This window comes from Sander lucioperca, chromosome 24 (assembly GCF_008315115.2).
Source record: "Sander lucioperca isolate FBNREF2018 chromosome 24, SLUC_FBN_1.2, whole genome shotgun sequence".
NCBI classification, from domain to species: domain Eukaryota; kingdom Metazoa; phylum Chordata; class Actinopteri; order Perciformes; family Percidae; genus Sander; species Sander lucioperca.
Genome location: NC_050196.1, coordinates 16,306,202 through 16,333,818, shown reverse-complemented (window position 1 = coordinate 16,333,818; position 27,617 = coordinate 16,306,202). Strand labels below are relative to the sequence as shown.

At 40.8% G+C, this 27,617-nt stretch overlaps 1 protein-coding gene and 2 long non-coding RNA genes across 3 annotated transcripts; 1 reads left to right on the top strand and 2 right to left on the bottom strand.

The window, feature by feature from the left end:
* On the top strand, positions 1-17,002 carry LOC118494463. The gene is made up of 4 exons (XR_004896602.1): positions 1-70; positions 3,556-4,391; positions 11,734-11,735; positions 16,992-17,002. It is a non-coding gene; the product is annotated as an uncharacterized LOC118494463 (long non-coding RNA).
* LOC116044862 lies at positions 4,839-7,244 on the bottom strand. Its single transcript, XR_004103767.2, has 3 exons — positions 6,980-7,244; positions 6,744-6,875; positions 4,839-4,940 (listed from the first exon to the last, which is right to left on the bottom strand). It is a non-coding gene; the product is annotated as an uncharacterized LOC116044862 (long non-coding RNA).
* Positions 14,126-27,231, bottom strand: rpgrb (retinitis pigmentosa GTPase regulator b). Its single transcript, XM_035998624.1, has 15 exons — positions 27,113-27,231; positions 24,962-25,087; positions 24,625-24,717; positions 23,335-23,397; positions 23,093-23,251; positions 22,378-22,527; positions 21,175-21,333; positions 20,190-20,345; positions 19,958-20,082; positions 19,639-19,830; positions 19,021-19,204; positions 17,469-17,563; positions 17,329-17,388; positions 15,252-16,379; positions 14,126-14,477 (listed from the first exon to the last, which is right to left on the bottom strand). The coding sequence occupies exons 1-15, from the start codon at positions 27,141-27,143 to the stop codon at positions 14,166-14,168; spliced, it is 3,033 nt and encodes a 1,010-aa protein (XP_035854517.1). The 5' UTR covers positions 27,144-27,231; the 3' UTR covers positions 14,126-14,165.
* Between the last annotated feature and the right edge of the window lie 386 nt (positions 27,232-27,617).

Genomic DNA, 27,617 nt, shown 5'->3' with positions numbered 1-27,617 from the left:
ACTTGCAGACATGTTCTCTTCAGTTACCAGACTCGCTATCCACCTGCACGTGCTCCTGGCTCACCATTTAGTAAGTGACGTAACGAGTTGTGTGTTGTTGGTAGACTTTTACACGGTGTTGCTGTTTAAACGCTTGAGTCAGATTTACCGCTAGAAGTGCCGCTAACACGCTGCGTAAAAGCTGTAAATTAAAGCTATCCACTTCCTTGTATACAACCTACGTCACGGTGACGTGTCTTCACCCCTTCATATATGTTGTTTACACATCAGTCTCCTCAAACAAACAAAGGCAGACAAATTAATAGTTTGAATATACTAACTTTTACTAGACCATTTATATACATGTATTATATTGTTCTTATGTTTGTTTATAGTTTAATTTTAGATATGTAATGTTTAACTATACAATAAAAAAACAAACAAAATAATAATAAATAAAACAATAGACAATCATTTTCTCTTTTTATTGCACTATTTGCACATAACACTGTACATTTCATATTTTATTTATTATTACTGTATATTTGTTTTTATTATATATGTTAAAAGTCTGGATAATATTTGTTGTTTGTATATGTTGTTTGTATACCTGGAGTGGTAACAAAAATAATTTCCCCCTGGGATTATTAAAGTATTTCTGATTCTGATTTCCTCTGCTGTTGGAAAAAAGATGGCTTCTTTAATATAAGTTACACATATTTGGCTACATGGTGAAATAAGGACTAAAACCAGCAGTGGAGGAAGTATTCAGATCCTTTACTTAGCAGAACTATAATACCATACTGTAGAAATACTCTGTTTCAGATAAAGGTCCGGCATTGGAAATGGTACCTGAATAAAAGTATGTACAATCAGGAAAAGGTATTTGACGTATTCAAAGTACTAAATGTAGAAAAATGTACATTCATTGAATCAGTCAAACTGATAAAAGAAGCAGGAACCATAAAATAAATTCACTCAGACCATTTACTCTGACTTGTGGATCATTATTCAGATTGTGGAGTAAAAGAAGCAAAACAACAGTGTAAAGAAACTCAAATACTAAAATAAGAGCCATGCATTGAAATATGTTAGTTAGTTGAAAGTACACAAGTATTTTCAGCAACGTATACTTAAAGTATCAACAGTAAAAGTACTGATTATGCAGAAGAATGGTCCACATCAGTTATTTTATTATATATTATTAGATTACAGTAACTAATAGTAACTATAATAGTCTATGCATAATCTTCTTCAAACATGTTATTTGACTGCTTTTTAAGATGTTTTATATGCTGCTAAATGTACAGGAAGTATCTAAAGTAAAAGTGCAGAATGTGTATGTTTATTGCACCATATTATATTTATAAGAGCTTTATGTGTAAAGTACTTTTCTAAGCAGAGTAACCAATCCACAGTATAGCAGCACACCGGCCTTCTTTCACCCCTGGTTGCAGCCCTAATATTAATATGTATCACACATGTCATTTGTTAGGCACTTTGTCTTTGTGTCAGCTGGATTTATTCCTCCTTAAGAAAAATACATTTACTGAACCAGAATAATCCAATAAACTCTCTTTTTCTCCCCAGATGAGTGCAGAGTGCAGAGTATTGTATGTCATGATTTTTTAAAATAAAAAAGTAATAGTGGTAGTATATATTATATACTCTACACTGTGCATGCCATAAAAGTGGACGTAAAACATTTTTTTCATCAACTCTAGTTTCTACTTTTCTCTAAGTTCCCCTACTCTAGTCTCTACTCTTCTGAGTTCTCTACTCTAGTCTCTACTCTTCTGAGTTCTCTACTCTAGTCTCTACTCTTCTGAGTTCTCTACTCTAGTCTCTACTCTTCTGAGTTCTCTACTCTAGTCTCTACTCTTCTGAGTTTCTCTACTCTAGTCTCTACTCTTCTGAGTTTCTCTACTCTAGTTTCTACTCTTCTGAGTTTCTCTACTCTACTCTTCTGAGTTTCTCTACTCTAGTCTCTACTCTTCTGAGTTTCTCTACTCTACTCTTCTGAGTTCTCTACTCTAGTCTCTACTCTTCTGAGTTTCTCTACTCTAGTTTCTACTCTCCTGAGTTTCTCTACTCTAGTCTCTACTCTTCTGAGTTCTCTACTCTACTCTTCTGAGTTTCTCTACTCTAGTCTCTACTCTTCTGAGTTCTCTACTCTACTCTTCTGAGTTTCTCTACTCTAGTTTCTACTCTTCTGAGTTTCTCTACTCTACTCTTCTGAGTTTCTCTACTCTACTCTTCTGAGTTTCTCTACTCTAGTTTCTACTCTTCTGAGTTTCTCTACTCTAGTCTTCTGAGTTCTCTACTCTAGTCTCTACTCTTCTGAGTTTCTCTACTCTAGTCTCTACTCTTCTGAGTTTCTCTACTCTAGTTTCTACTCTTCTGAGTTTCTCTACTCTAGTCTCTACTCTTCTGAGTTTCTCTACTCTAGTCTCTACTCTTCTGAGTTTCTCTACTCTAGTCTCTACTCTTCTGAGTTTCTCTACTCTAGTCTCTACTCTTCTGAGTTTCTCTACTCTAGTTTCTACTCTTCTCTGAGCTTCACCTGTCATATTACTCTACTAATCTCTTCTACCCTGCACTACCTTTCCTAACCTTTTCCTATTCTAAGGGTCCTATCTAAGTGTTTGCAGATACGCTGGCAGCGAGCAGGTCTTGAACCTGACGACTATTATTGCATTTTGTGACACGTGTCCCAAACCCTAGTCATAGTATAGTATGTTGAAAAAAGTGATAAAAAAGTCATAGTATAGTATGTCCACTGGTTACTTGTGTCAAACGTTTGTTTTGTGTGGACCCCAGGAAGAATAGTAACTACAGTAACAACTAATGGGGATCAATAAAGTAACTCACTAGTCGCAGTGATCATGTGATTGAAAAATGTGATTAATTCATTGCGACTTTTCCCTGTAGTGGTCAAGCTAATGCAAGTTAGCTTTGTCTCCTTCCAGTTTTTAGACTTTGAAAATGACAGCACCACAGAGGGATGGAACCAACCTCCAGTCTTCATGAGAGTTTAACCGTCACCTTAGTTTACTTCAATCCTTCAATCTCAGATTATTGAGTCAGTAATTTATCTCAGTGTGCTATTCCTAATTAATCATTTAAGTAATCAACAAATTAACCAATCAATTAATACATGAATCAACCAATTACCAGATCAATTAGCAGATAAACAAATTAACCAATTAAGCAATCAACCAATTAATCAATCAATTTTATTTGTCACATGAAATCAATTAGTCTACAAGGACAAAGTGTGAACAACCAATAATAGAATGGAAACTTGAAATGTCAGCTTCAGGAGTAGCTCACTGAGATCAGCTACTGCCTCAACAATCTGAGGTTGAAGGATCAAATCCCACATTTGTCTTGACAGTTTTTCAACCTCGCTCCTCTGAAATGTGAACGATAAATACAACTTCCAACCAGTGGAGAGCATCAGATCAGATAGCTCAGTGTGATGGAACACTGTTTAGAGGAAACACAGGTCATGGGTTCAATCACCCTGACTGACTGGGGTTTGTAGAAAATTTCTTTCTTTCCTAAACCCAAAAGTTCGTCTTAACTGCGTACTGTAGTTGCTGGAGGTGGCGGCTGAGGTGGCGGCAGAGTCAAATAAGCATCAGCCCTTCACCCAGGAGACTCGGGTTCACATCCAGCATGCCCCGGCAGGATGTGCACAAGGTAAGGTAGGCACCACCCCGAAGGGGTGGTGCCTACCATAGGGGTGGCGCTCACCAGCAACCCCAATGCCACCCCGCTGGAGAAATCCTGGTAGCAGTCAGGAAGTAGTAAAGTACTCCGACTGCCACCAGGGTTTCCCCAACTGTCTTAAAAGGTGTGCACAACCCCGAAGGGGTTGTGCACACCTTACCTTTTGCCGACTGCAACCATGATTTTTTTTCTCTAAGTATCATAAAGACAACACGGGGCTTTCACCCAGGAGACCGGGGGGTTCATGTCCCACCTGTCATGGTTAAGTACTTTCCTAATCCCAACTGTCCTCGTCATCTTCATGGAGACTCAGACAGTTGGGTTTTGGAAAGTACTTTTCCATGACACATGGGACACGAACCCCAGTCTCCTGGGTGAAGGACCTTGTATTCCTCAGTGTTGGACCTCATCATAAGGTGTGCTCCTTGCAAGTATTGAACTCACAGCCTTGTGTTCTTCTAACCAGTGTTCCATCACACTGAGCTATCTGATCTGATACTCTCTACTGGTCGGAAGTTGTATTTATTGTTCACATTTCAGAGTTGAAAAACTGTTAAAGCTGTTTGTACTATTATTTGTTGTTCACACTTTTTATTTGTCTATTCCTATGTGTGTCCTATCTAAGTGTTTGCATATACACTGGCAGCGAGCAGGTCTTGAACATGACAACGTGCTTGGTCGAGACTATTATTGCACACTCTCAGTGCCACCCAACCAACCTCCCAGCACGAAATTACAGAAAAGCCTTTTAGTATTGGAGGAGAGAGCTCAGTGTGATAGAGCTCTGGTTTGAGGAAACGCAGGTCATGGGTTCAATCATCCTGACAGACAATTTATTTAAAGGTTTTACACCCAAAAAATGTACATCCACTTTTATGGAATGCAGTTTAACTGTGTAACAACACTTTTAGACATTTTGTATGACTTTTACATTGATTTTTTTTGACATACTATATCATGAATTTTTGTATTACTTTTTTCGACCTACTATACTATGGCTTTTTTACGACATACTATACTATAGATTTTTATCACTTTTTTCAACGTACTATATTATGGCTTTTTAATCACTTTTTCGACATACTATACAATTACTTTTTTTATCCCTTTTTTACACACAAACATCATGACATACAATACTATGAGTATACAGTGAGTACGGTATGAAAAAGGCATGAATGGAGTGAAGGAACTTCTCCGTTGTGGTCCGGACACTCTGCACTCATCTGGGGAGAAAACAAGAGAAAACAAGAGTTTATTGGATTGTTCTGCTTCGACACCTTTGGGTCCATTTCTTTCCCTCAAGGAGGAATAAAAGACACCGAGACACACGGTAAAGCTACTAGTGCTGACAACTGGAGCTCACAAGCAGAGGACAGGCCGTGTTTTGTTGACATCATTTAGTATCTGAGCTGCACCCTAAGGTCAACTGCATGCAGCTGCATTGCAATCCAGCTGACACACAAAGACCATAACAAAAGAAATGTGTGATAAGTATTAATATTAGGGCTGCAACCAGGGGGGAAAGGGGTCCGATACCCCACTACCACTAAACGATTCAGTGCCGTTACGCAGGAAGTCAAAACAGCAGCCGCCTGCCAAAACCCACATACAACAAAATAAACAGCAAAAATTACCAGCAAAGTGGTGTGGGTTTAAAACTTTTGTCAGCCTTCACAAACAATTCTGTGGCACTTTAACAATTTAAATAAATGATTTTATATCAGAGGTGTTGAAATGAATCAAATAATGGATGCATTGAGTCGTGGACGATGCTGCATCGATAATCGGCCGGGCCATAATCGATTATTTCTGTTTACAATTTAATGCATGCCTAATAACCTTACTGTTTACATATTCTGGTATGTTTTGCACATTCAGGAAGTGCCATGTGCTCAGTGCTGTAGTTTTATGTATCCAATTTATTTAGTATTAGAGCACTGCAGAATGTTTGGTTTTTGAAGCTTGAAAAGCTATGAGTTAAATATCTTATATGGCTTTAATAGAAAAAATTATTTGACGCATCGAATCGAAGACATGATAATCGTAACTGAATCGAATCAGGAGATCAGTGAAGATTCACACCTCTATTTTATATACATGATGCCAAGCATTTTTGATTTATTTCTACGCCATACAGGCGTTAAAAAAATGCAACGTGTGTGTTCAGGGATGCATGAAGCTGAGGGCGGGAGGAGACAATATTAAGCGATGAAGGTTGGGGTTAGAAGTACCAGAAAGAACTTCAGTCGACTTTCACACTCGGCTGCATTCCTTTCAGTGTTTTGTCTACAAAATGTCAAACTCAAAACCCATCTGAGTGGAGAAGATGGAACCAGCTAAACGTTGTCAGAGATTTATGAGAACTAACAGCAGCACTACACCACCAAGCCTACCACACTCACACGTCCTCTCTGACAGCTTACCAACAACTCTAAAACTAACGCTGCCATCAGTGTCGTGAGCTAACGGAACATTCAGCTTCAGCACTAATTCTCTGAAACATTTCACACATTGCTTTGTGCGTTTACTCCTTCAAACCCAGCAGACCTGCCGAGGGCTTCAAACTACGACCTTCTGAACACCAAAGCAGCCACCTGACCAGGGGGGGTTTAGAAGATGTAACACAGGGAAGACAGCAGCTTACACTCTGCTCTATCACTACATATAGTCCTATTAGACTTCTTCAGCATAAACACCACAACACAACCTGGGTCTAACACACACAAGGTAACAGTCCTGTCACTGGAAATATCTCTACCACAAGCAGGAATTAAACCCATGCAAACACGTAACCACTGAGCTAACAACACAAGCATGTGAGCCGGCAAGTCTTTTCGCATTAACATTTTGTTTGAGGACATTTCCACAAACAGTGTCTCAGTTCCTCCAGATATATATACTGTAATCCTTACTGTGGACAATGTTGTTGAGATTCTGGACTGTGTGTGACCTGACCCTTTCACATGAACTCAGTCCCTCAACATTAAACCCAGCAGCTGTTCATCCTGAGAGAAAGCATGTCCTACCTCAGAGCTTCAGCACAGAGAAGATGTTCCTTCACTTGGTCTCTAGAAGGTTCCTCTTCTTCCCGGATGCCATCCATTGAGGCTGCATATCTGCAGCTAGGAGACAATAAAAGCACTGCAGTCGCCACACAGCTGACAGACAGAGTAAATTCATACAGCAATAAACAACAGTACACAATAGTCATATTTATAGTTTGCATTAACACTGGAACATGAATACAATGGCAAAGACAAACCCGCGGACGTCCAGCTCCCACGGACCATGTCAACACCAGTCCACCTGCAACCGTCTATTTGCAGAAACACAAACAAAACCGATATAAAACGCCATATTCCTTCTCACAGCGATGCATACTTTTCGCCTAGCATCATTCCGGTGAATGTGACCGCGGGCTCGTTTGTCTGTTCGCCCCCAAAACAGCCACAGTACCAACTGTACAGACGTTAGCATAAGCTAGCTGTAAGTTAGCAACGGGACACAGGTGTTTGTTTGTGTATCCGGGCTACGGCGAGTGGATAGTACCACTGATGATCATTGCCTAAGGACGGAGACTGCTGTGTGTGTGTGTGTGTGTGTGTGTGTGTGTGTGTGTGTGTGTGTGTGTGTGTGTGTGTGTGTGTGTGTGTGTGTGTGTGTGTGTGTGTGTGTGTGACATCATGCCGTCCAGCCTCTGACTGACCTCATAACGTCCTCCATTCGTCTTTATGAAGCTGATTCATAATCCATAAATCCATCCGCTCATGTTGCTACATGTCCAGAGGTCTCAGAGTATCTTCGGGTCAGATTGAAGTCGGCCGGGGGTCTGGAGTGTCAGTGCCACATGAGGGTCTTCATCAGATACCTCTCATTTATCATCATCATCATCTTGATCATTTACAGAGGCATACCAAAACAGGGGAAAGGGCAAACAACAATACAAACACTTATACTTATACACTTATATAATACAAAATCATGAGTAATAGGCTAGTACACTATAGTTTGCTATATGTTTTTGATAAACAATTAGGCTACAAATACGAGTTTCTTTCAAATCACATATAAGGTAAACACATTGAGCAACTCCAGCTTCAGGTGCTGGACCTCAACATTCACTAACACACTCAAGATGAACGCCACAACAATCTGTTCATTTCACTGTAAAGCACAGGATGCTTTTAGCTGTCCTCTCAACCTGTAGAAGTTATGAGCACAAATACATTTCAGGCTTGACTTCTACTCCACCATTGAATCACTGATGAGCTGTCTTCTTTGTCCCCAAGTATAATCACTAGTCAGAAATGTTGAATATTTGGTTTAAATTGAGTTTTCTACTTATTTATTGAGTGATAATAATGCCACATTACACAAGTGCGTGCCAAAGAAAGTTTTCCTTCAGTTTATAAGAAAACTAAAAAAATCGGACGCCTGGCCAATGGTAGTGTGTGAATGCTTTTGAAGGGCGGGCATTGCCTCGTTTTGCGTGGGTTCCATAATAACGTGAGCGGTTTCACACAAAACTAAAAATATATTTTTTAAACTGACGAACATCATATGTGTATTTCATGGCTAAATTCAAACAGGATCAACAAATGATTTGTCTCTCCCCGTTCACTACCATACATACATTTTCTTTCCTGTGCTTCTCTTAGGCATGCATATTAATAAGTATTTTCAATGTGAAAAGTGTCAAAATTGAAGAAAAACAACGACTCATGTTTAGCTTCATATCAAAATGTTTACTGATGTCACAAAAATACAAATGATAACAAAAAGAAAAGTCAGTTTAAATGAGATTATCATGTCAGAATATAAAACTGATGCATCTCCTTGAAATGCAAACAGATCACATTTAAAAAAGTGCAAACGTGCTCAAGGACCATGTCATAATAAATAAGATTATTTACATCCTCAGTTGAAAACACACACACACACACACACACACACACACACACACACACACACCTCGAGGCTCAGGTAGGAAAAATGTGCCACACGATACAAACTACAAAGTTAAAAAGGACTCATGATGCGACATGATGATGCTGGTCTCACCGGTGGAGGCTCAGCTGTAGGTCACTTGTGACAGATAGTGGTTGATTAAAAGCTGCACTCGCTGAAAATAAAATCTAATACCGTCAGTCCAGCTTTCTTTGTACATAAAACAGTTATTGAATATGACCTTTAAAGGAATACTCCACGTAAAATCGTTTTTACAGCAGGCACAGTGGCGTTACATTAAAACAGCCAAAGGAAGTTCTCTAGAGCTGAAACCAATAGTTGATTAAAAGATTAGTCAATCGATGGAGAATTAATCTCCAGCTATTTTGGTAGTTGATCAATTGTTTGAGTAATGTTAACACTAAAATGAAAAAATTACCTGGTTCTAACTCCTCAAATGTGAATATTTGCGGCTTCTCTTTGTCTTCTGTGAATGTAGATGAAATCTCTTTGAGTTTTTGTCTGTTGATGGGATAAAACATCTGAAGACACCTCTTTGGGCTCTGGGAACTTGTGATGAAGAGTTTTCTGATATTTCATAGACCAAACAATCAATCGAATTAATCAATCAATCAACCAACCAATCGAGAATCTGATCTGAAAAACGTATTTGCATTTGGGTACATCTCTCTACTGAGCACATGATTTAATGGCAGAGTGGTTTTCAGATGTTTCTGTGCAGGTTTGTACACATTCTTCTGCTGTAAAAAAACAATAGATTTTCCTTTCAGTATTCCTTTAAAGAGTAATTTCCCACCAGGCTGAAACCGCCTTCTGTTCCAACCGTAAACCACGGCCAACAGTGATGTCACGGTGTGCTGACACAGCCTGGAGGACACCTGCACGCCACTGTCACAGGCTCAGAAGTTAAACCATTGCAGGGCAACAAAAACAAGATTTTCAGGAGATGTTAAGTTCTTTTGTTTTTGTTTAAATTCACAGTCTTCACAGTTTATGGAAAAAGGCTGACTGCTGTGGCTTCACTTCGTGATTCAGGCGGACATGAAGTCACCCGAAGCCGAGGACAGCCCTAATGTTTACACAAAGCTGTGGTCCACAGAGATGGATGATACAGTGCAGCACGGAGCTAAATACATCAGTGAAAGGTTCCCTGTGGAGTTTTAGACCGCTGTAGTCAAGATCAGCTGCAGTTTGCCAGCAAAGGCAGAGAAGACAAAGACTGCTAGCTATAAGCATGGATGTAAACAACGCAGGATTTCAAATACTTCAAAAAGTGTCTTGGTGAGGAAGACTGACTGTAAACTCCACAGGGCTTCTTTACCTCTGCCTTTGGTCTGACTTGCATTGGATATTGATATGTCTGTACGGGAGTGGATGTGTGGATGTGTATATGTGTTGGTATTGTATGCATTTATGTACTTTAGAGCTGCAAAGATTAATCGCTTAATTGATTAGTTGTCAACTATTCAATTTTACTGCCAACTATTTTGATAATCGGTTTGACTCATTCAAAATAAAAGTAAAAAAATCTCTGATTCCAGTGAATATTTTCTAGTTTCTTCAATCCTCTGTGACAGTAAACTGAATATCTTCTCCTGACATTTTAGAGACCAAACAACTAATCCATTAATCGAGAAAAATAATCCACAGATTAATCAACAAAGAAAAAATGATTAATTGCAGCCCAAATGTACTTTTGTCTCATGATTTTTACTTTTGCTCAATGAGGTTGTTTGTAAAGCACTTTGGCACAAACTTGGTTTGTTCTTTAAAGCGCTCTTTAAATTAAATTTGGACTTTTTCTAGATAACCGAGGCCACCTGAGGGTTTAGTCGCTGGGATCAGAGCATGGTACAGGCTCCAGAGCGAGGGCCCCTGGCTCCGGACGGCAGAGATCTCTGCTGTGCTCCGCCTCTGTTTGTCTCTGGCTCGCTGCTCCCAGTAGCAGCAGCAGCAGCGGAGGAGAGAGGCTCTCCCCGGATGGCTGCGTCCCCGCTGATGGCTCCCTGCGCTGGGGTTTGGTCCCTGCTGGTCTGCTTAGACCTGGAGAAGGACAGCCGTCTGAAGAAAGACAGCTGATAGACAGAGACAGAGAGTTCATTTAATCACCTTCCTGTGATGTCACACAGCACACAGGTAAAATGCTGTATAATATATTAAGGTCTGTAGTTTCAGAAAGACTAATAGAATAAATCATCAGCGTAGACTGTGTTAAGTTTTTCTTTGGATTGAAATAAAAAGTGGCTCTTAAAAGTGTAAATGTATAGAAACAACCGGTCTGTCGTTGTTACCTTGCTAAAGGAGATATGTATGTTATATTCTACAAAGCTCTTGTACCTTTTTGTTGGAGCCTGATTGGCTTTTGGAGTTGCTGTCTGCCGTCCCATTGGCCGGTTTGGTGCCACCATCTGTCTTGTCTCCACCTGTGGTGTCAGCCTGCTCGCTGATTTCAGCTGCTGTTGATGTCAGACATTTGTTTGATTTAAAATCCCCGTTATGATCAGCTGGTTAGAAGAAAGTTATGCTTTCTGGATGCAGGTTTTACAGACTTTGTTAAATGAAATTAATATTTTCTGCAGACATGCAGCTGTCACCTTTCTGCTCTCCATCAGGGACAGATTCTTCTTTCAGCTCTTCAGGCTTCTGGAAAGTTGAGATGTTGATGTCAACAGGAGGAATGAAGGAATGAATGAATGAATGAATGAATGAACGTCAGACATGAAATCGGTCTCTGTAGACTTACAGCAGTCTGAGTCTCCTCCGTCTGGTTCTCTGTCCAGTCGTCCAAACTCGAGGACCGTCCCTCCGTCTCGGCTGACGTATCATTATCCTCTTCTTCGTCAACATTGTCCTCCTCTTCCTCTCCTTCCTCTTCCTCTTCTCCTTCTTCTTTCTCTTCACCTTTGCTCCACGTCTGAGCAAATCCCTTTGTCAAATCCTGTAAACAAAAAGAGTGAATTTAAGACATGAAAGTATCAGTATATTCCATTAAGACACGAGAACTTCAGATTTTAGGATTCAAATACTTGAAATAACGAGGTATCGGAGGAGTTGGAAAGCTTAGAGCTCAAGCTACTATCATGCATACCGATGAAGGAAGAAGATTGTTCTAGAGAAAAATAAAATAAAGAGGGGAAATGTGGCACGAAACGACACAGAATAGGACAGGAAAAGTGAAGAAAAATGCTGGTAAAATTGGGAGGGTTTGGTAGAACTCAACTACACAGCTACACAAACTCTAGTGTTAAAGAAATGAAGTAAACGGACAAGCAGCACTGGGTTCCTGCAGACTGCAGCAGGGCATGATGGGAAGGGATTACAGGAGGGATTATAAACACAAAGACGTGACTGGAAGAAGAAAACAAGCCCCACCTGATCCTGAAACCGGCCAATCAGACACTCAACAGTTTATGGACATTTGCTGAAAAGACTTGTCCCTTAGTCAGTCACCAACCAACTACTGATGAAGTGTTGAAGGACTGCTGCTTTTCTCTGTTTTATGTCTGAACTATCGACTACTGTAAACACAACACAACAGAGGGATCCATTCAAAAGGAAAATAATTATTGTTGCAGCTTGAGAGACGTGAAGTTTTTCTACTTTTGATAGTTTGAGTTTTTTTTCTTCAGTTTTCGGGACTGGGTCATTTAAAACGTAATAAATATACAGTAGAATATCCAAAATGATTCCCTGTAAGCTCATTTCTGAGTAACGCCCTCCATCCCAAAGTAAAGTTATGATATTTAAAAACAACGTAAAATAAAATGAAACACAATATTTATTACAAACACAGAAATAAAGTAGGTAGAATAGTTCCACATTCAAAATGTTAATCTTTTAATTAAAGCAGCCAGTCAGAAGAAAATGAAAATTTAACAGAACACAATATAAAACATCCTGTACAGCATCATCAGGATCCAAACTATTCTTTAACCCAAATATATTTGTGTAAGCTGCCACGAAAAGAAGTAAACAAAGCCTTTAAAAGCAAAAAACTTAAGACGACTCTTATCAGGAGCAGTTCTGAATAAAACATTATGAGAGAAACAGCTCAGAAAGCAACTTAGAAAAACATGAATTAACAGGAGAAATGAATGAGATGATGAAATCAAATGAAGGAATAGCAGAAAGGCACAGCGTGATGAGTGTGTTGGACTTTAAACGTCATGTAAACAGGTTGTTATTGCAGCCTCGGGTTAATCAAGCCTCAAATACTTTCACAACATTACCGTAAAGATGTGTGTAAGGCGCAAGACACAATTGTAGTTCAACCTGCAGTAGCTGGAGGGCCATTTTCACCAGTGCCTGATCTGGTAGTAATGGAACGGTAGAGTACTGGCACGTCCCCATGAGTACCCTTAAAGGTCACTGCGAGTTCCTGCATGGTCACTTCTGTTGACGTTTCAAGTCAATTTCAAACAAAACGGAGCAAGCTCGGCCCTCCCCCCACGTTTCTGTAACTGTCATGACTAACTGACTAACTGTCACTGACCCCCACCCCCTCCCCCAACCATCTTGTCAGTGATTGGCTGGAGTGGTTTGTTGTATTTTGGTGCCTATCCTGTGCCTCTAGTGTTTGTTTGATGTTTACGAGCCCTGTGTTGTCTCCCGAGACCGGGCTTTTTCACGGTGTGTTCAGGGACCAGGCAGCTAGCGGATCAAGGAGAGATGACTACAATTTGAGACTAAAATGAAATCGTGTTGAAACCATGCAGGAACTCATAGTGCACCTTTAACTTCAAATTGTTATTAACAGAAATAATTAAAGGCTTTACATCATGATTAATTGGGGGGGAAAAACAAGCAATTTTATGTAAAATCAGAATGGAATGATCCTTTGTTTGTTTCATAACCACATTTCCAGACACGGTGACGATTGGCCAATCGTTAGTGATCGTGTGGGAGTAGGGATAGTACTCCACGGGTCCACTGTTGATCTATCTAAAGCTCTGGCTAACCTCTCCACAGCAGAGTCCTGGACTGGTCTCTGCTAACCTCTCCACAGCAGAGTCCTGGACTGGTCTCTGGTCCTGGACTGGTCTCTGGCTAACTTCTCCACAGCAGAGTCCTGGACTGGTCTCTGGCTAACCTCTCCACAGCAGAGTCCTGGACTGGTCTCTGCTAACTTCTCCACAGCAGAGTCCTGGACTGGTCTCTGGCTAACTTCTCCACAGCAGAGTCCTGGACTGGTCTCTGGCTAACCTCTCCACAGCAGAGTCCTGGACTGGTCTCTGGCTAACTTCTCCACAGCAGAGTCCTGGACTGGTCTCTGCTAACTTCTCCACAGCAGAGTCCTGGACTGGTCTCTGGCTAACTTCTCCACAGCAGAGTCCTGGACTGGTCTCTGGTCCTGGACTGGTCTCTGGCTAACTTCTCCACAGCAGAGTCCTGGACTGGTCTCTGCTAACTTCTCCACAGCAGAGTCCTGGACTGGTCTCTGCTGATGCTTCACAGACAGAATCAACTAATTGATGTTTGGCTTATTTCAGGTTGAGGTACCGTGGCAACACGTCGTCCCAGAACTCCTCCGACTCGTCCGCTGCCTGACCTTTGACCCCGGACCTCCCTTTACTGCCAGATACTACTCTCTGGACAGCAGCTGACTCTGGCTTTTTCACAACCTCTTCCTCCTCTTCCTCCTCTTCTTCTTCTTCTTCACCCTCCTCTTCTTTGTTATCAACCTCTCCCTCCTCCTCCTCTTCTTCCTCCTCCTGCTCTGCTCCCTCTTCTTCACTCTCTTTTTCCTCTTCTTCCTCAAAACTCTCTTCCTCTGCTTCTCCTTCCTCTTCTTCCTCCTCTTCTCCTTCTTCCTCTTCTTCTCCTTCTCCTTCCTCCTCCTCCTGCTTTTCATTTTCACTCCCCTCCTCCTCTTCCTCTTCTTCCTCCTCTTCTCCTTCTTCCTCCTCTTCACTTTCCTCCTTTTTGCTCGCTTCTTCCTCACTACTCTCCTCTTCCTCCTCAGCACCACTCTCTTCTTCCTCCTCCTCTGCTTCACTTTCCTCCCTTTCACTTTCTTCTTCCTCACTACTCTCCTCCCCTGCTTCCTCTTCTTCTCCTTCCTCCTCCTCTTCACGTTCCTCCTTTTCGCTCTCTTCTTCCTCACTACTCTCCTCCTCTTCCTCCTCAGCACCACTCTCTTCTTCCTCCTCTTCCTCTTCTCCTCCCTCTGTCTCACTCTTTTCTCTCTCTTCCTTACTCTTTAAGGACTCACTTTCACCCTCCTCTTCCTCATCCTCCTCTTCCACATCCCCCTCTTCTTCTTCCTCACCTTCCTCCTCCTCTTCAGACTCTCCTCCTCTGCTCTCTGTCTTGTGACTCCACCCTTCCTCTACCTCGCTTTCCTCCTCTTCCTCCTCTTCTGCATCGCCTCCTCTGCTCGCTTTTGATTCAGTCTCGACTGCACTTTCACTTCCTGCAGTCCCGCTCGCTTCCTCTTCCTCCTCCTCCTCTTCCTCAGCACTTCTCTCCTCTTCTACGTCTGTTTCCAACTCATCCTCTGGTTGCAGAGTGTTGCTGTCTTCGTCTTCTTCTTCTTCTTCTGGTACTTTCTCGATACTGTGACTGACATCCTCCTCTTCCTCCTCGCTGACTCCTGCGCTCGTTCTCTGCCCTTCCTCATCTTCATCCGCTTCTTCCTGTCTGACCGTCGCAGAGTCCTTACTCTCCTCCTCACTTATATCCTGACTCGTCCCCTCCTCTCCCTGACTCGTCCCCTCCTCTCCCTGACTCCTCCCCTCCTCTCCCTGACTCCTCCCCTCCTCTCCCTGACTCCTCCCCTCCTCTCTCTGACTCGTCCTGCCCTCAGGACTCTCCGGTATGATGTTGACGCTGACAGCTGATTTGTTGCTGAAATCAGCGGCGTAGGATTCAGAGTCCTGGCTCTGTGATTGGGCCGTGCTGTCTTTCAGGACGCCGCGGCTGCTCTTGGATGGGGATGGCGACGGCGAGCTTAAACAGCTTCTGGACGCCACCTCATGCATTAACACCGCCCCCGCTGCCAGAGAGGCCGCTCCAGCCAGCAGGTCGAGCTTTGACGCCTTTTTCGGTGTTTCTATTTTTGACTGAGCCTCTTTTTTTTCTTTCTTAGACTTTTTAGACAAATCTGTGCTCTCTTTAGATTTAGATTTTTGTTTAACCTGTGCGAGCGGTCGCGGGCTACCGGAGCTCTCTTCATCCAGAGCATCGGCCAGCTGAGACACAGGTGAGTGTGTGCGGAAGCTAACTCCTGCATGCTGACTCTGCATGGCGATGGGTTTGCTCTGAACACGGACAGGTTTAGACGGCTTAACTTTCCCTGCAGGTTCAGAGGCGACGCCTGAAACTGTTTGTCTGGTGTCAGGACTTTGTTTCCAGTCTGGTTCCAGCTTCCTGCCGACCTCCATCAGTTGGCTTTTCCCCTGAGCTGGCCTGAGCCGCGGCTTGGACGCCGCCTTCCTAATGTCCCCGACACTCGGTTTGTCTCTACTGGGTTTCCTCTGCAGCTCCTCCATGGCCATGATCAGATTCTCTTTGTTCTGGTTGGTTGTTTTGTGTCTCTGGGGGCTCCGAGAGGCCCGAGAGCGAGCGCTGTGGCTCCTCAGGCCCTCGGGAGGAAGCGCCCGGCGGGGAGAGGCAGCCTTGCTCTCACGAGACTTCCTCTCCTTTATTGGGCTCTCTTTCTGCACTTTAGTGGTCTTACCGTGCTTACCCTTCCTCTATCGCCGGCACCAGAGAGCAAAAAGAGGGTGAAAAAGAGGCATGCATTAGAGAGGAAAAGAGACCAAACAAAAGAGACAGAAGCAGAAATTTATGAAGGTATAATGGAAAAACAAAGTTTCACAACTCTTCCCCAAATCTTTTAGTTTGTCTTTCTTTCATCGAGCTGGTATATGATGTTGGATCTACAGTATGTTCAGTCTCTTCCTTTAAATAAATAAGAACTGAGAAGGTTTCTTTATCAACAAATGGGACATTTAGAGGGTTACATGTAAAACGTTAAGCTGCTGTTGTAGAGCTCAGTGTATTACAGTTGTTGTTGTTTTTGAGGATTTCTATTGATTAACGAGGGATGTGATGAGCTCACATGCAGATTTACTAAATCTACCGTGTTAACAAAAAAAATCTCAATTTATCATTTTGTTCCGAGATGAAAATTCAAAACTTTGCGTGCACGCAAGAAGCCAGGTTAGGGAGAAACGGAGATCTGCAATGCAATGACCTGGGGATTGTGTATCTGCATATCCACGCAGCAGGTCAGTAATCAGATTACTCCCCTAAACCTGAACTTATTTTGGAAGCAGATTTTAACATTTAATCAGTGATACAAGAGGCTACTTCCTGCTTCTTTTTGTTTGTGTGTGTGCACTCGTTTAGCTATAGAAACCAACTGATTTAAGACTTGCAGATGCTTCTTTGAGTTATTATTTATTATGAATGATTTTTGGGCATATTTTCCTTAAATTAGGGAGCTTTCTGTGCGTCTTAACCACCAGGATGCTCCGATTCATATTTCTCTTATAAAGTCACGACTTAAAACAACCTCCGATATCACCCAGATGAAGGAGAAACTAGCCAAGGAGAACAAGAGTTGGGTGACGTGTTTGAGCGAAGCCAAAGAGTGCTGTTAATTAAAAGCTGTAGCTTTAGTAAATGAGTGTGAGTTACCTTGTGAACCGGAGCCAGAGTGAGTGTTTTATCCCCGGGGTCCATCTTTATCACATGTGTCTGTCAGGAGGGGAAAGGAAAGGAAAATGAGCAACACATGTAGTGTGATCTGACTCACGATGGAGTCTCTGATCTCTCACCATGTTGAGGAAGTCGGAGGTTTCTCCCAGGCCTTTAACGCTGTCGCTGTCCGTCAGGCTCTCCACAGCGCTGTCAGCCTCGCCTCCTGTCCGCTCTGACGACGTAGAAAACAGGACGCCGCGTTATTCCTCATTCTGCCCCGTTATTCCTCATTCTGCCCTGTTATTCCTCATTCTGCCCCGTTATTCCTCATTCTGCCCTGTTATTCCTCATTCTGCCCCATTATTCCTCATTCTGCGCCCTGTTATTCCTCATTCTGCCCTGTTATTCCTCATTCTGCCCCGTTATTCCTCATTCTGCGCCCTGTTATTCCGCATTCTGCCCCGTTATTCCTCATTCTGCGCCCCGTTATTCCTCATTCTGCGCCCCGTTATTCCTCATTCTGCGCCCTGTTATTCCTCATTCTGCCCTGTTATTCCTCATTCTGCCGTTATTCCTCATTCTGCCCCGTTATTCCTCATTCTGCCGTTATTCCTCATTCTGCCGTTATTCCTCATTCTGCCGTTATTCCTCATTCTGCCCCGTTATTCCTCATTCTGCCCCGTTATTCCTCATTCTGCCCCGTTATTCCTCATTCTGCGCCCCGTTATTCCTCATTCTGCGCCCCGTTATTCCTCATTCTGCGCCCTGTTATTCCTCATTCTGCGCCCCGTTATTCCTCATTCTGCGCCCTGTTATTCCTCATTCTGCCCTGTTATTCCTCATTCTGCCGTTATTCCTCATTCTGCCCCGTTATTCCTCATTCTGCCCCGTTATTCCTCATTCTGCCGTTATTCCTCATTCTGCCCCGTTATTCCTCATTCTGCCCCGTTATTCCTCATTCTGCCCCGTTATTCCTCATTCTGCCCTGTTCACTAATCTGATCTCAATGTGTCAAATAAACCTTCTTATCCTGCAGAAATTAAGCTTTTTTTGGTCTTGTTTTTTGTTATGTTCCCAAATCAAATAGTTTTTGGGGAGAGGGCAGCCTGTGCAAAGATCTGAAGTTGTTGAAATATTTAAATCTCAACAAAAAAAACAGCTGCTTTAGCAAGCTTTATGAACAGGAATTCATTTTGATCTTTTATGGTTTTCATTTGAAATGCTTTTATTATCATTTATCATTTTGTATTTCACCTTTTCATTTTTAATGACATTTTATTCTTTAATCTTTCATTAAATTATTTATTTTGCTTTGTGGGAATTACTCAATTTTGGTTTACCATTTACATTTGTACTGTCTTATTATCATCTGTAAATCCCTTCAAATGGCACTAACCTGTGTGAAAGGTTACACAAAAACCTACTAGTAAGGCTTTATGTCCTTCTAGTTCGTTCAAATAGGCTGTCTGACAGAAATAAACGGGTTAATTATCACTATCGGATTAGAATAAAATGTGAGATCCTGAAGAGATATTTGCATTTATGAAATATTTTGAGAGGGAAGTAGAGAAAACAGAGGTAAGATCAGAGCAACAGTAAAACTATGCTGAAAGATCAGGTGACAAATTAGATTTAACAGGATTTTTGCTTTAAACTCTGGTCTGGTCCTGGAGGAGGTGAGGTAGGTACCCTGGTGCTTTGCCCCTGCGCTCCTGTGTTGGTGACCATTGAGCAGCTTTCTGTGGCTCAGCTCGGGCGGAGGCAGTCTGGGCGGGATGGTCTGGCCGGAGACGGGCAGCGGCGGGTGGAGGTAGCCGGGCAGCACGGTGGGCAGCGTGCGGAACATGGCGCCGAACTGGTCCGGAGATCTCTCCTGGGGGGGGGAGCAGGGGTGTAATGATGCATTAGGAATCAAAAATTACAACCAGTTTATATTTAAAAAAAAGAATCGTGATGCAGGTAACATCCTAGGCCGTAATCTACTCTGATTTCACTTGTGTGACTTCAGACGTCATTATGTATTCTTAGTTAATTTATGAGTTTTTTTCTATTGATTTAGTTTTTTGGATGTGGGATTTGTTTTTAGATAAAATACAATGTTAGTGTCACTTTTGTTGTTTTGCAGTTTATATAAATAAAGGAATATTTTTCTTATTTGTCTGCAGATCATTCTGTTAAAACAATCCTGAGAAAATCGTATTGTCAACTTAAAATCGTATCAAATTGTGAGTTGGGTGTATCGTTACATCTACAGTTAGGAGAGTTTTTTTTTTTTAAATCTGTGAGCCTCCGTGCTCCCGTACCCACCCTCTCCCTCCTGCGGACCCGGGCAGAGATGCTCCTCTGCAGGGTGGAGGAGTTGGCCGTGTCCCCCAGCAGCTCCACATACGGCTTCTCCAGGTAATCCTCCGTCGCGTCGCCTTCCTCCAGAGACACATCAGAGCAGCTCGGGTCCCTGGGCCGGGCCAGCACCACCATGTGGCAGCCGCCGCACGTCGCCTGTACAAAGACAGTGTTTATCTCTCAACTGGAATATACATTAAAGCACTTTCAATATAATATGTACATGTGAACCATCATTTTAATTATTCAACATTCAACTATCAGCATTATTTCAAACACGTACTGCCTGAACGTTGTACTTGAGGAAGCGCGGACACAGAGTTGGTTTGAACTGGTTGGTGAAGTTTTCTTCTCCCAGGCCCAGTTTCCCGTGTCTGCCGTCTCCAAATGTGTATAGCAAACCGCTGTCTAAAGATAGAAAACACAACAGCAACATTTAAATACGTTAAATCAAACCAGTGAAACGTGTGAGGCTTCGTGAGAACGTGTGAATGTTAAGCAGAGGCAGTGTGTACCTGTGATGACAGCAGTGTTGTTTTCTCCGCAGGCCACCTGACGCACTCGTCCCTTCTTGAAGTGTTGGACCGGCTGCGGCAGCGGCGACTGGAAGACGAACGTCCCGTGACCGAGCTGTCCGAACTGGCCGAGGCCGAACGTGAACACGTCGTCCTCTGAGAGACAAGAAACACGTTAACTAAACCTGGAATCTATGAAAGGTTTATTCATAACGCCTGATCGCCTCTGATCTTACTGACATTTTCTTTAATATAAAAAAGATAAATGTGAAATAGTCAAAATATTTAATACATTTTGTTACTTGCTACTACTACTACTACTTACATAATGCTTGCTCTTGGGGGAACTATTGGAATTGTTGGGGCTTTGTAAATTATAGAGTGTGGTCTAGACCTACTCTATCTGTAAAGTGTCTCGAGATAACTCGTGTTATGATTTGATACTATAAATAAAATTGAATTGAATTGAATTACTTCTTTTTAACCCTGTTTTGTGAAGTGGTTCGGGCTGCATCTCTGCAAGAGTTTATACATTATAATATTGTAATTGTAGAAACCTGGCAGTCAGCAGGGTTCCAAATACTTAAATGCACATTGGATTAATTTTAATAAATGTACATTAAACACAGACTTGAAAATATAATAAACATTAACTGTTTGTTACCAGTAAATAAAAAATTTGACGTCTTTAAACTTCGCAGAAACAGACCTCAGGTGGAGTTGATTTGCCAATAAGTAAACACACAATAAACATACAGTTAACCTACATAGAAACATAATCATACATTATCTCATCCAATGCTTTAATGAACATCTAATAACCACACACAATACCCCCCCCTTACCTTTCCTCACAATCACAGAAGAACAGAAGAGAACCCACAACATATCCTCCCCCTCGTTTTGCACTTCATTTTGATAATGATTGCACATTTAGCCATGTTTGTAGTTCTTTAAGACATATTTGGCTCCTCAGATTCCCCACCTGTGAGTGCCACCGTGTGTCCCCCTCCGCAGGCCACCTGTGTCACCGGCTCCTTGACGCCCTTCACGCGCTGCGGGACCCGGTGCCGCGGCAGCTGGTCGGTGCCCAGGCCCAGCTTCCCGCTGTCGCTCTCCCCAAATGTGTACAGAGCGCCGTCAACTGAGACACACAGAGAAGGATGCAACCAATACAACTCTACTCCTCTTTTGCTGTGAATGCATCTAGTACAACGGAGACAGACGCTGGTCAGTTTGGGGCTTTGCTGTGGACTAAAAGCACATCGTTTTAGTCTTGGTTTCCAAACGTAATTATATTTCAGATTTAATTAGGTTCATCCATACGCTCTGTTCTCACCTGCACAACCAGAAGCAGAAAAAACAAGAAACAAAAGTCCCAAAAGTTGAGCTTAAAATTCTTTCCTGACGTTTAATAAAAAAGTCTTAAATCCAGACCCACTTTCTAGAGTCTCTCCAGAGCTTTGACCACACCTTGTGGTCCTAATCAGTGGATATACTTTGTTTCATTCATTTGTATTTGTTAGAATTATCACATTTTATAAGTAATTATTATCTCAAATAAATTAAGTACTTAAGTACACTTTTGAGGGTACTTGTACTTTACTTGAGTAACTCAATTTTCTGCTACTTTATACTTCTACTCCCCTACATCTCAGAGGGAATTATTGTACGTTTTACTGCACTAATAGAAATAATATATATTATTGTGAAATGGGCCAATCTTTCATACAGCTTTGATAATTATATACTTATATAATTATGTTATTCATATCTTTCATTTACTTACTTTAAACATGGAATGAATGAATGTGACTGGTTCATTTAAAGATATACACACATTGAGATATCAAGGGTGTTTGAAAAGAGTTTGCCAGGTTGGATGTCTAGACTAGAAAATGGAGAACTCCTAAGAAGCTTGGTGCTGGAGAGAGACGTGTATGATGGGCTGATGGTGATGTTATGGTTTATTGTCTATTTTGTAACTATTTTGTTAAATGGTCTTGAATATTGTAGTTATTGTGTCATCCATTCTTGATATTTGTCTGGGTGGTGATGGCGAAGGAGGGAGATGTGTTCATGTTGTGGATTGTGTGTTTTGTGTGTTGTAATCACAAAAAAGATCTACACACATTAGCGTTTTGCGGGACGGCGTCTGAAGCTGTAACGTAGCGTTCTCCGTGCTCACCTGTGACTAAGGCAGAGTGGTAGTATCCACAGGACACCCAGCTGATTGGTCGGCCCACGCTGACTTCCTGTGGCGACGCGGCGTGGCTCTCCTTCCCCAAACCGATCTGACCCTCCGTGTTGTCGCCCCACATGAACAGTTGACCGCTCTCTGTGACGGCCAGCAAACAAAGAGCTCATTTAGATTCCACTTTTTAAATGTTGTTGTTGTGATGCATGTCTTGACTTTTAACATTTTATAAAACATACAGGATGTGGTTTTTAACCAGGGACTTAAAGTTATTAAACTAAAATCTTTTCACATTATCTGATTATTTTTTTCATTTTGGGAATTTTCCCCCGATATGTCTGGGTTGTGTGCAGTGCATTCACATGAACATTTTTATTTTTACTCAAATTGCTGACAAAATGTAAAGACTGCAACATTTTAAATAAGAAATATTAATACACAATTTAATTTAAATAAAGTTTTTCAATTAAAACATCTAATTTGCTGAGAAAATCTAAAAACAAAAATCTAAATTCCAATGAAATTTTAATTAACTGACAAAATCTAAAAATTTTTAAAAAAAGTTACATTTTATTTAGGAAATACACATTTAAATACATGTTCAAAATATAACTTAAAATTTGAAATCTAAGTGGAAAATGACCATGGAAGCTCACCAGCTGCTTTGAAGCCAAACCAAGATAATAAAAGAATATGTGAGAGTGACCTGTGAGAGCGGCGGAGGTGTTTGAGCCGGCAGCGAGCATTTTGATTGGCCCACGTGAATCGAAGAAGCCGATCCTCTGGAAGGCCGTTCTCTCCTCACAGTCCCCGAGCCCCAGCTGGCCCTCGCTGTTCCCCCCCGACGCCAACACCTTCCCCTGGGCTACAGATGGGGAAACAAAACAGACTTTTAAATCATTCAAACATGTTTAGAATGTTAAAAACTCATCAGAGTGGGGTTCTCACCTGTGGAGATGAGAGTGTGGTTTCTCCCACAGGCCACAAACTCAACTTTCTCAGACTTTAGAGCTGAAAATATACAAAATTAATAATAATTATTAAAGCACAAATATACATTTTATTGCTACAAAACCTTTGCAAAATGGTCTCGAGCTGGAACGCTTATACTAATAAGTTTTAGGTTCAAGTACAGGCTTTTTTTCTGGAGCCTTCAATCGTACCACACTGTCTTCATCAGAGGGTGGAGCTTGCTAAATCGTCATGGAGACGGATGTGTTAAAGTGTGAGCCCAGTAGCTGTTCACAGCAGCGTAAGGACGTCTCAGTTTGAAGCTAGGAGCAGAAAACATCTTAGCAAACAGCATGATGAAGACCTTACCACACAGCTGAAAGCCCCGGAAAAAGCCTTGAGTTTGAAATAATTTGGGATTGTTTTGTATATTGTTTTCTGTTATACGACAATTTCCAGGGTCTTTAAAGCTGAAGTTTAAAAATGTGAGGTCCTTTTCTCAAATTATCTCTCGACTAAATTCATACTTTGATATATGTTTCAAAGTACCAACAAAAAAACACATTTTTGTCTGTTATACTATAATGTCAAAGGTTAAGAATTAACTTTAACACTTAATTTTAAATGTTCTGAAATCCTCTCGACTAAATTCATAGTTTGTTATATTTTTACACAGTACCGACAATTTCCAGCCAGGGTTAGAAATAAACTTTAATGCTAAAGTAAAGAAATGTGAGGTCCTTTTTTTCTAATCATCTCTGGACTAAATTCACACTCTAAATATACATAAATATTTTACAAAGTACCAACAAAATAAAAAAAACAAATAAAAAAAACATGAGAACAAATATATATGTTTGTGTAACGGCTGTAAAGAGTACGCTGTTGGAAATGTGTTTGAATGAATTGAGCTTTCTATTGTCTTATATTACCAGTCGTGAACAGAAAACTGATTAGCAACCTATTGTCTCTCCGTCTCGCTCCGTCTCTGTAGATTAGTCCAGATTATGGACCCTCCAGATTGGGATTATAATGGCAACAGATCTCTGGGTTTCCCCTACAGCAGAGCTCTATGTAAACATGTTTCCACAACCATAAAAAAGTCTGAACATATTCAACTTTGGATTTAAAACCGTCCATGAAATAGTTTCCTGTGTAAGGCCATAGGAGGCGTCTCCCTCTTCACGTCTCTGTGAGGAGGCAGCTGTCAGCGGCAGCACTTACACACATTACTCTCCCTTCTTTATGGGGCTAAAAGAGGGAACAGAGAGCTGTTTAAAGACCAACCTTTGACACAAGTAGGCTTGTTCACCGTCAGTTTGGATCCCAGGCCGAGCTGGCCCCAGTTGTTGCTGCCAAACATGAAGAGTTTCCCATTTTCTGTGGACACAAAGGTTGATTTCTAAGTGCCTGACCTGAATGATTTAGTTTAAAGTGATGCAATACAGGGTTGGGTATTGTGCAAAAAACTATTTCTTCATTTGTATTTGTTTCATGGTAAGCAAAATAACATTTCATTGCAGGGAAAAGCCACTTATTTTTTAAACAGAATCAGTAAAAATGAAATATTGTTAAAATTTACAATGCTTTCAATACAGTTAGACACCTTAAACACGTCTCTTACCTGTTATTAAGGCGGTATGCTCGTCCCCACAGGCTATCTTTAAGGGGACGTCATTTTTAAGCCAGAATTTACTGGGGGCGTTGTCGGCAAATTTGCTCTTTCCAAAAGTGAAAACTGCTCCTGATTCTGACAAAAAAGAAAAGGAAACAAACATAAATCATTAGTGATGAAAGAGTGAGTCCAACAGAAAAGGAATCCATCACAATTTTGATGATCAATTGATCACTTTAAGGTATAAATATGAAGAGATCATACCAGATATTTGAGAACTTCACATTGAGCTTCATCATGCTAAACAGCTTGTTACATTCTAGAGACTAAAGCTGTACAACTATGACTATAAAATGATGATAATAATAATAATGAAGACAGGTATCTATAAGCCGAGGGTCTAAGAGGGTCTCTATTGGTTTAGGTTCTGTGGTGTCATGGAAGCATTTTATTTATGATTATTTTGATGTTTATTGTATTGGTTTGTTATTTGTTGGTGGTAGGTCTTAACGGCAGAATCTTTACCGTCTAGGATCCTTGAGATGCGATTGTTTAGTGTATAGTGTCTCGTTATGTCAAATAATCTAATACCAAAATGTATGTTCATGTTTAAATAAAAGAGTAAATATTCCAATCAGTCCTTAAACTTTGATGACATCTGGAAAAGTGGAAGAAGTGTTCAGACTTTTTACTTGAGTAAAACTAGTAGTAGATCTTTAATAATGTCAAACATCGTGTCTATATTTTATTTGTGAAATATTAATCCCTAAACTAAGTAGTAACTATAACCAGTGGTGGAATCTAACTACTTACATTAACTCAAGTACAATTTTGAGGTATTTGCACTTTACTTGAGTAGTTCCATGTTATGCTACTTCACTGCATTTATTTTAAAGCTTTAGTTACTTTGCAGATTCAGATTATTTATATCTGTACTTTAAGGATATTCTGATGCTTGAGTAAAATTTTGAAACAGAGTATTTCTTCCACCACTGACTACAACTGTCACATAAATATACTGCAGTAAAAATACACAACAGTTCCCTCTAAAATGTGAAGTTTAACATAAAGCAGCATCAAATGGAAACACTCATAAGTACAAGTACATTTAAAATAACAATGTAGTTAGTGCGTAAATAATGTTGTGACTAAATGAATAAAGCCAAACCAAACATTAGCTTCTAATATAATCATAGTAATATGTCAGTATACACTATATAGATAGATAGAGACACTACAGGCAAAAACATCATTTTCCAATTTTGAGTTTTTAGATAATGCCTTATTTGCATAATTAAACATCACATTTCAGAAAACTTGTAAAACTAAAATGTCTTACAACTGGGGAAGTTTCATGATGATATCTGGTAGTTAAATGTTGACCCTGTTCATCTGTAGTCTCTTCAAAATGTCTGAATTTTACAATCCATATCTTTCACGGTTTTGTTCTCCCTGAGCCAGAAATCTCCACTTCAGCAGCACTTACACACACCAAACTTTCCTCTTTCATTCCTCTCTATATCCTGAAACATTTTACACAGGGCTCTGTTCACATATCATTCACAGCCTGGTTTATGCACATTTTATTCAGAAAAACATGGAAAATTGATTTTATATGGCTGACTCTAATATGTTAAACAATTTTGAACTTGACTTTATCTAATGTTCCATTTCTGTTCTGGTAATGTATGCAAATTAGCGCATATTTAATAAGATAATGCCTGATTTACATATGTCAACATACAATTTCAGAACACTTGTAATACAACAGTGATCCCCGGATGAAGTGTAATGGAGCTCTGTATCAATATAAATATGGTGCCTGTTCACCTGTAGTCCTTTTAGTTACAGACATAGACTGTTATGGTTACACAGCACGTTCACAAAACGAACTTTTCATGTACTTCAAGCTGAGAAAAGGGGAACGAAATATATAAACAGCAAATAACGTGCAACACTAAACCCAGTCATGAGTATTAAACATATATAATACATATATAAATGGCAGGTATAAGCGGTGAAAGTGGTTTATTTACCGTTAGCCAGCGAGCTAAAGCAGAAGCTAAACTGAACTGAAGCATGCTAACTTAACATTTTAGATACTTAGCTAGTTATAAGAATTAAAATGTGTAAAATTATAAAATAAGTATCGTTATTTACCTGGTATCTCGTCCTCGGACTCCCCTGCCATCTCTGCGGGACTTTAATCCGCTTTGCTCGGCGTCGTGGGCGTGTTGGTGCCCCTCTTGTTTTCGACTCTGACAACCCGGAAGTAAACAAAACTTCTCCTAGGTTACGACGCTGACGACGTGACCTTTAAAGGGACAGAACCTTAGTTTTAATGCCGAAACGTATTTATAATTTCTTTTTATATTTTAAATTTGTGGATATTGCAAATGTTCTTACTTTTTGTGATGAGCAGAAATAAGTTATTTTTGTTCTCCAGTTTTAAAAAAAAATATTTTATATTCTTTTCCCTTATATCCTATGCTATATTGATGTCCTATACCATATGTTGAATCATATTACTACCTTTTACCTTATAACTCACATACAATACTATACCTACATCATTTACAACATGATACTATATTATGTTAATGTGTGTATATGTGAGTAACTAAAAGAAATAAGACCTAACACACTCAGCTCTGATTGAAACTTA